At 67.3% G+C, this 8470-nt stretch overlaps 1 protein-coding gene across 1 annotated transcript; it reads right to left on the reverse strand.

Moving 5' to 3' along the window:
• Positions 1–610: 610 nt before the first annotated feature.
• Positions 611–7971, reverse strand: ZBTB4 (zinc finger and BTB domain containing 4). The gene is given in 3 exon segments (XM_082499978.1): positions 611–1037; positions 1039–4185; positions 7891–7971. Coding segments are annotated over 2 exon segments (3399 nt in total). The 5' UTR covers positions 4171–4185; positions 7891–7971; the 3' UTR covers positions 611–770.
• Positions 7972–8470: the final 499 nt, after the last annotated feature.

Here is an 8470-nt window from a genome sequence, read left to right on the forward strand (position 1 = left end):
TCTCCTATGGGGCAGAAGACCCCCCCCCCAGTTTTGCTATGGGGCTGGAGACCTCCAACTCCCCGGGGGGGGGGGGCCCATCTCCTATGCCCCCCCCCCCCCATGCTATGGGGCCCCAAACCCCCTATAGGGCTCCCCCCACATCCTATGCCCCCCCCCCCCGCAACCTATAGACACCCCCCCCCAACCTATGGGTCCCCCACTTATGGGGGACCCCCTCACCTATGGGGACACCCCCCATCTGTGGGGCAGGGCCCCCCCCCCCCCAATCCTATGGGCCCCCCCACTTATGCCCACCCCAACCTATGGGCCCCCCCCCAATCTATGGGCCCCCCCCACTTATGGGGCAGGACCCCCCCCCATCCTATGGGGCCTCAAACCCCTTATAGGGCTCCCCCCAACCTATGGGGCCACCCCCCAACCTTATAGGCCCCCCCCTCCAATCTATGGGGTGTCCCCCCCACTTATGGGGCCCCCCCCCAACCTATGGGCCCCCCCCAATCTATGGGGTGTCCCCCCCACTTATGGGCTCCCCCCAACCTATGGCCCCCCCCCAATCTATGGGGTGTCCCCTCCACTTATGGGCCCCCCGACTTATGGGCCCCCCCCAACCTATGGGCCCCCCCCAATCTATGGGGTGTCCCCCCCCAATTATGGGCCCCCCCCAATCTATGGGGTCCCCTCACTTATGGGGAACCCCTCACCTATGGGATCGCCCCCCCCCCCCCTCCACTTATGGGGCAGAACACCCCCCCTCCTCCTCCTCCTCCTCAAGTCCCCCCTCCCCCTTTCCGAGCTCTCTCCCCTCCCCCCGTGGGAAAACCGAAAGTGGGGGGCGCGGAGGGGGGAGGGGCCACCCCTCCTCCCCCCCCCCCCCCCGTGACCCCCCCGGCGCCCCCCAAAAACCCTTCGCTTTCGGGGAGCACCACGCCGAGGGCCAGGGGGAGGGGGAAGGGGTAGGGGTACGCGGCCACCAGCCGGGGGCCGAAGGGGAGGGGGAAGGGGGGGGCGGGGGGGGGCGGGGGGGGGGGCGGGGGGACCCCCCCTCTGCCCCTCCCCCCCTCCCCCCCCCTCCCGGGGGTCCCCCCCCCTCCTCAGCAGAGCCAACGGTTGTTCCTGAACCGGGTACACCCCGCTGGGACCGGCGGGGGGGGAGGGTTTTTTGTCACCCGCTGCGGCGTCACCGTCACCGGCGTCACCCGGAGGGACGGTGACATCATCGCGGGGTTGCGGCGGCGGGAGGGGGGAGATCCCCTCTTCCTTTACCCCCCCTCCTCCTCCTCCTCCTCCTCCTCCCGCTGCCGGGGGGGTGTAGGCGATGACAGTCGGCGGCGAGGCGGGTGACGCGGCGGGTGACGCAGCGGGTGACGCCTCGGCTTGGTGACGCTTGGCGTGACGGCTGAGCGCCGCCGCCGTCTTGCAGACTTTGGCGCAGCGGCTACAGGCGAACCGCAGCGACGGGCGACGGCCAACACGGGGGGCGGTGACGGTGACGGCGGCGGCGGGGGCGTCATCGTCACCGCCGGTTGTCCCCCCTCCCCCGCCCGTCACCCCTTCGTGTCCCCGTTGGTGTTTCCGTAGTTTCCGCAGCGCGGTGAACGTTTTCCCGCACACCCGGCACGTGTGGTGCCAATCCCGGCGCCGGTGTCCTTCCCCGACTTGGACGTCACCGGTGTCACCGTCACCCGTCGCCCACCGCAACGAGCGCAATTTGCGGCGCCAACGGGATTTCTTCGCCTTGACGCCGCCGGTTGTGCCGCCGCCGGTGTCGCCGGCGGTCGCGCCGCCGCCGCCTGTTGTCTTCCGTTTGGGTTTGTAGGTGTAATACGGGCGCCAAAGACGGTCCTCAGCGTCGCTGTCGTCGTCACCGCTGCGTCGGGAACAAGCGGCGGCAGCGCGGCGGTGAACAGGCGGCGGCGGCGCGGCGGCGCCGGTCCCGGTTGTCTCTAAGCGTAGGTCGGTCTCGGAGATGCGTCGCTTGACGATGGCCTCTTCGCCGATGCGGACGGTGATTTGGCAAAGCGGCGCCACTCGACTCTCCCCCGTCGTCCCCACGTACGCCGGTTTGGCCACGTAGGTCATGGTACGGCCGGCGGTGGCGGTACCGGCGGCTGTAGCGGCGCCGGCGGTGGGTTGGGTGGTCGGCGTTGTGCCGCTGTCACCCACCGGCGCCTCTCCGGCCGCTCGCTGCGCTTCGATGTAATCCCGCAGCACTTGTTTCTTCATGGGTCGCGCCGCCGGTACCGCCGCCGCCACCGGCACCGCCGCCGCCTCCGCCGCCCGCCCGTTGTACGCGATGACGGACGCCGCCGGTACCGCCGCCACCGCCGGCGCGGTGGCTCCGCTGTGAACGATGACGGACGCCGCCGGGCGGCCGTAGGCGATGACCGACGCCGGTTCGGGTCTGGGCGAAGGGTAAACGCCGCCGGGGGCGGTGGGTTCCACCGGATCGGCCGTCGGTAGGAGGATCCCGTCGGTCACCAGACTCTGACTGTAGGTTTTGTAGGGTCGCTTGTGCGCCCGCATGGGCAGGAGGCGGTAGAGCTTGAGGGCGTTGAGTTTGGGTTTGTAACCGCCGTTGGGCGTCTTCTCGGAGGAGATGAGCGCCGGGTTGATGCCGTGAAAGGCCTTTTGGTGGGTCTTGAGGTTGTAGTAGGTGACGAAGGTCTCCCAGCAGAAGATGCACTGGTAGCGGCGCTCGCCGGTGTGCCACACCTCGTGTTTGGTGCGGTACTCGGCCAAAGCGAAGACCTTGTCGCAGTAGCGGCAGGGGTACTTGCGGCGCCAGGAGTGGACGTTGGCGTGACGCTTGAGGCTGGAGAGCGTCATGTAGGAGCGGTGACAAACGCCGCAGAGGTAAACCACGTGTCCGTCCACCACCTTCACCACCGGGTCCTGCTCGGGGCTCAGCTCCAACGCCCGGTGACGCAACAACAACGCTTTCTTGCCTTGTTTCGGCGCGGCGGCGGCGGCGGCGGCGGCGGCCATGGCGGCGGCGGCGGCGTTGGCGTCGCCGTCCCGTTGGCCGTCCTTGCAGAGGACCTCATGGGTTTGTAAGCGCTTGACGTGGATGAAGGTCTTGCCGCAATGGCGGCAGGCCAAAGCCCGGCGGCCCCGGTGAAGTTTGGCGTGGAAGCCCAAAGCGGCCGCCGTGCCGAAAGCTCGGCCGCACAAACCGCAGCGTAACGCCGAGGAGGAGGAGGAGGAGGAGGAGGTCGAGGAGGAGGTCGAGGAGGAGGAGGCCAAGGAGGAGGAGGACACCAAGGAGGAGGCCGCCAAGGCCGAGGAGGACGTCAAGGCCAAGGAGGAGGAGGACACCAAGGAGGAGGACGTCAAGGAGGACGCCAAGGAGGAGGAGGACGGCAAGGAGGAGGAGGACACCAAGGAGGAGGACGGCAAGGAGGAGGAGGACACCAAGGAGGAGGACGCCAAGGAGGAGGAGGACGCCAAGGCCGAGGAGGACGCCAAGGAGGAGGAGGACACCAAGGCCGAAGACGTCAAGGAGGACGCCAAGGCCGAGGAGGACGCCAAGGAGGAGGACACCAAGGAGGAGGAGGCCAAGGAGGACGCCAAGGCCGAGGAGGACGCCAAGGAGGAGGAGACCGCCAAGGCCGAGGAGGAGGAGGAGGCCAAGGAAGCCGAGGAGGCGGCCGCCACCGCCGTCGGTGACGCCGTGACGGCTTCGGCTCCCCCCGGGGCGTCGTGGGCTCGAGGAGGACAAGTTAAATCCACGGGAGCGGCGGGCGAAGGGGGTTCCCCCGTTCCCGGAGGGCTCCAAGAACCGTTCATGTCTTTGCCGGGACCGGTTTCCAAACCCTGAAGGTAGGAGATGCCCAACCGTCGGCCGACGGCCCTCAGCTCGCGAGCGGCGGCCGGAGAAGGTAAAGCCAAACGGGAACTGTAAATAAAATTGAGAACGTCGGAAAAAACGCCGGCCTGGACGCCGGGAAGCTCCAGGACTTGGGCGGGGGTGGGGCAGGCGGGTTGTTGGGCCAAAGCGCGTTTGAAGAAGGGGCTGGAGGCGGCCAAGACGTTTTTATGGGCGCGGAATTTGGTGTCCTCGGCGATGATGGTGACGTCGCAGAACTGCCCCCGTAAGCGCTGCTCGTTTAACTCCAGCAGTAACGATCGGCAATAAGCGGCGTCCGACACCTCCACGACCGGAGCCATCCCCGCGCAGCGCACCTGTGGGGCGGAGATGGGGGGAGATGGGGGGCGGTGGGGAGAGGGAGGGAAGGGGGGATGGCCGCCTCCTCTCCGTGGGGACGTTTGGGATATCTGCGTCCTCCCTATGGGGACATTCGGGCACCCGGGTCCCCTCTATGGGGGCACTTGGGACGTGTGGGTCCTCTCTATGGGGCTGGACAGATTCTATGGGGTCAACTGGACCCACGGGTCCCCTCTATGGGGGCACTTGGGACGTGTAGGTCCTCTCTATGGGGCTAGACAGATTCTATGGGGTCAACTGGACCCCTGGGTCCCCTCTATGGGGGCACTTGGGACGTGTGGGTCCTCTCTATGGGGCTAGACAGATTCTATGGGGTCAACTGGACCCCTGGGTCCCCTCTATGGGGGCACTTGGGACGTGTGGGTCCTCTCTATGGGGCTGGACAGATTCTATGGGGTCAACTGGACCCATGGGCCCCCTCTATGGGGGCACTTGGGACGTGTGGGTCCCCTCTATGGGGGCACTTGGGACGTGTGGGTCCTCTCTATGGGGCTGGACAGATTCTATGGGGTCAACTGGACCCACAGGTCCCCTCTATGGGGGCACTTGGGACTTGAGGGTCCTCTCTATGGGGCTGGACAGATTCTATGGGGTCAACTGGACCCATGGGCCCCCTCTATGGGGACATTTGGGACGTGTGGGTCCTCTCTATGGGGCTGGACAGATTCTATGGGGTCAACTGGACCCACGGGTCCCCTCTATGGGGGCACTTGGGACTGGAGGGTCCTCTCTATGGGGCTGGACAGATTCTATGGGGTCAACTGGACCCATGGGCCCCCTCTATGGGGACACTTGGGACGTGTGGGTCCTCTCTATGGGGCTGGCCAGATTCTATGGGGTCAACTGGACCCACAGGTCCCCTCTATGGGGGCACTTGGGACGTGTGGGTCCTCTATGGGGCTGGACAGATTCTATGGGGTCAACTGGATCCACGGGTCCCCTCTATGGGGGCACTTGGGACGTGTGGGTCCTCTCTATGGGGCTGGACAGATTCTATGGGGTCAACTGGACCCCTGGGTCCCCTCTATGGGGGCACTTGGGACGTGTGGGTCCTCTCTATGGGGCTGGACAGATTCTATGGGGTCAACTGGACCCATGGGCCCCCTCTATGGGGACATTTGGGATGTGTGTGTCCTCTCTATGGGGCTGGCCAGATTCTATGGGGTCAACTGGACCCACAGGTCCCCTCTATGGGGGCACTTGGGACGTGTGGGTCCTCTCTATGGGGCTGGCCAGATTCTATGGGGTCAACTGGACCCATGGGCCCCCTCTATGGGGACATTTGGGACATGTGGGTCCTCTCTATGGGGTCACACGGACCCCCAGGTCCCCTCTTTGGGGACATTTGGGACACCCGTGTCCCCTCTATGGGGCTGATCGGGATACCTGGGACCCTTCTGTGGGTGCTTGGGGGGTCCCCAGCCCCACATCGTCTTCACCCGCAGCTCCATGGATCGGTGTCCCTCTGCCCCACGGATCAGCCCCACGGATCTGGGTCCCCCCAGCCCCACACTTTTGGCATTCCCCAGCCCCACAGATCAGCCCCACAGATCCACATCCCCCAGCCCCACACTTTAGGGGTCCATCAGCCCCACACAACGGGGGCCCCCAGCCCCATGGATTGGGGTCCCTGCCACCCCACATATTCGGGTCCCCCCAGCCCCACAGAATGGGGTCCCCCAGTCCCACATATCTGGGTCCCCCCAGCCCCACAGATTAGGGTCCCCCAGCCCCACAGATCAGGGTCCCCCAGCCCCACAGATCATGTTCCCTCAACCCCACATATCGCATGGGGCATGGGGACCCTCAGCCCCACATATCCCAGCCCACACATCCTCCCCCAGCCCCACAGCTTGTGGGTCCCCCTGCCCCACATATCGCGTTCCCTCAGCCCCACATATGTCATCCCCCAGCCCCACAGATTGGGGTCCCACAGCCCCATGCTACCTGCTGCCCCCCATGCCGTGGGGCAGAGCATCCCCCTGCTGTGGGGCAGGGTCCCCCTCCTGTGCCATGGGGCTGAGGCTTCCCCCGTGCCGTGGGGCAGGGTCCCACCCCGTGCTGTGGGGCTGAGGGTCCCTGGCCCACAGCGTCCCTGCCCCACAGCGTCCCAGCCCCACGGCGCGCTCCGGCCTCCGCTCTCCCCCCCTCCGCGGCACTGAAGGAGCCATTTTGCGTCGGGGCCTCCTCTGCCGGCGGCTAAAATGGCCGCGGGAGCCGCCGCCGCCGCTGCGACCCACGGCACGACCCACGGCGCGACCCACGGCACCACCCACCACCCTGGGGCCGCCCCACAGCACAACCCACGGTGCCACCCACAGCCCGACCCACAGTGCCACCCGTGGTGCGACCCACGGCACGGCTAACAGCCCCATAGCTGCCCCACGGTGTGACACACAGCCTGCCCCACGCCCTGCCCCATAGTTTCAACCACGGCCCGACCCATGGCACCGCCATCCCTGGGTCTGCCCCATAGCGTGACCTACGGCAGTGGTGCTGCCCCACAGCGTGACCCACAGCTAGCCCAGACTCTGCCCCACAACCCCACTACGCCCCATCCTGCCTCACATCCCCCCAAGGACCCCTCTCCTGCCCCCCAACCTCCAGCTCCAGCCCCACAGATCCCGGGAGATCCCAGCTCCAGCCCCACCTATACCCAGCCCCATAGATCCCAGCTCCGTCCCAGCTCAGCTCCAGCCCCATAGACCCCAGCTCCAGCCCCACACATCCCAGCTCCATCCCAGTTGTGATCCAGCCCCACACATCCCAGCTCAGCTCCGGCCCCACAGAACCCACCTCCAGCCCCACACGCAGAGCCGGGATCCCCCGCCCCACATATCCCACAGGACCCCCATGGCCCCACTGCGCCCCCCCCACCCCCCCCCTTACATATCCCCCCCCAATTCCGGCCGGGGGGATCCCCCGGGGGGATCTATGGGGGGCGGATTTGGGGGGTGGGTGTGGGGTGTGGGTTGGGGGGGGCCGGGCTCTACCTGCTGCCGGGAGGTCCCGGATGTGCGCAGCGCCCGAATCCGCCCCATGGCTCCCCCCCCACGTCCCCCCCTACACGTCCCCCCCCCAACTGTGTCGTTCCCCCCCCGGGCTCCGAAGCCACATTGGCCCAAAGCCCACCCGGGCCCACGGCCAACGCCGCGGCCACGATCCGCCCCACACCCCCCCCTCTGCCCCACAGCGACCCGCGATGCAGACCCTCTGCCCCATAGCGACCTGGGATACAGCTCCTCTGCCCCATAGAAACCTGGCACCCAGCCCCTCTGCCCCATAGCACCACGGGATCCAGCCTCTCTGCCCCATAGAAACCCGGGATGCAGCCCCTGTGCCCCATAGAAACCGGGAATCCAACCCCTCTGCCCCATAGGACCCTGGGATCCAGCCACTGCGCCCCACAACCCTGCAGGATCTGGCCCCACAGCATCACCCCATAGTGCTGTGGGGCAGCATATGGCCCCACGGCATCACCCCACAGCGCCGTGGGGCAGGATATCGCCCCATAGAATCGCCCCACAGTGCTGTGGGGCAGGTTCTCGCCCCACAGCATCACCCCACAGCGCCGTGGGGCAGGAGCCCATGGGTTGCCACGGTGACAGGCGGTGTTCTAGACCCCCCGGGTTGCCACGGCGACAGCGTGGGGCGCCCCCTACCTGTGAGCGGAGGCCTCATGGACTGGGTGTTGCTGCTCCGGGGGTCCTCGGTGGGGGGTCACAGCCGACCGGGCCTCCTGGGGGGGGACACGGGGGTCAGTACAGCCGGACAGGCGGCGGGTGACAACATTGGGGGGGGACAGGCAGAGGGGCAGAGCCTGGGGACAATCGGAGGGTGACAACACCGTGAGGGGACAGGCGGAGCCTGGTAACAGTTGGAGGGTGACAAATCTGGGGGGGACGGACAGAGGGTGACAACAGCGGGGAGGACAGAGGGGCGGAGTCTGGAGACAGTCGGAGCACGACAACATCAGGAGGGGACAGGCGGAGGGGGCGGAGTCTGGGGACAGGCAGAGGGTGACAATGCCGGGGGGGGGGGGGGAACGGGGGGACAGGCAGGGGGGGTGGAGCCTGGGGAAAGTTGAGGGGGGTGACAAATCACAGGGGGGGGGGACAGGCGGAGGGGTGGAGTCCGGGGACAGGCGGAGGGGCGGAGCCTGGAGACAGTCGTAGGGTGACAACGGGTGACAAAATGGCATCGGGTGACAAAGTGTCAGCGGGTGACAAAATGGCAGTGGGG

The sequence above is a fragment of the Vanellus vanellus genome (genome assembly GCF_965231255.1).
Source record: "Vanellus vanellus genome assembly, contig: HAP1_SCAFFOLD_2410, whole genome shotgun sequence".
NCBI lineage: Eukaryota > Metazoa > Chordata > Aves > Charadriiformes > Charadriidae > Vanellus > Vanellus vanellus.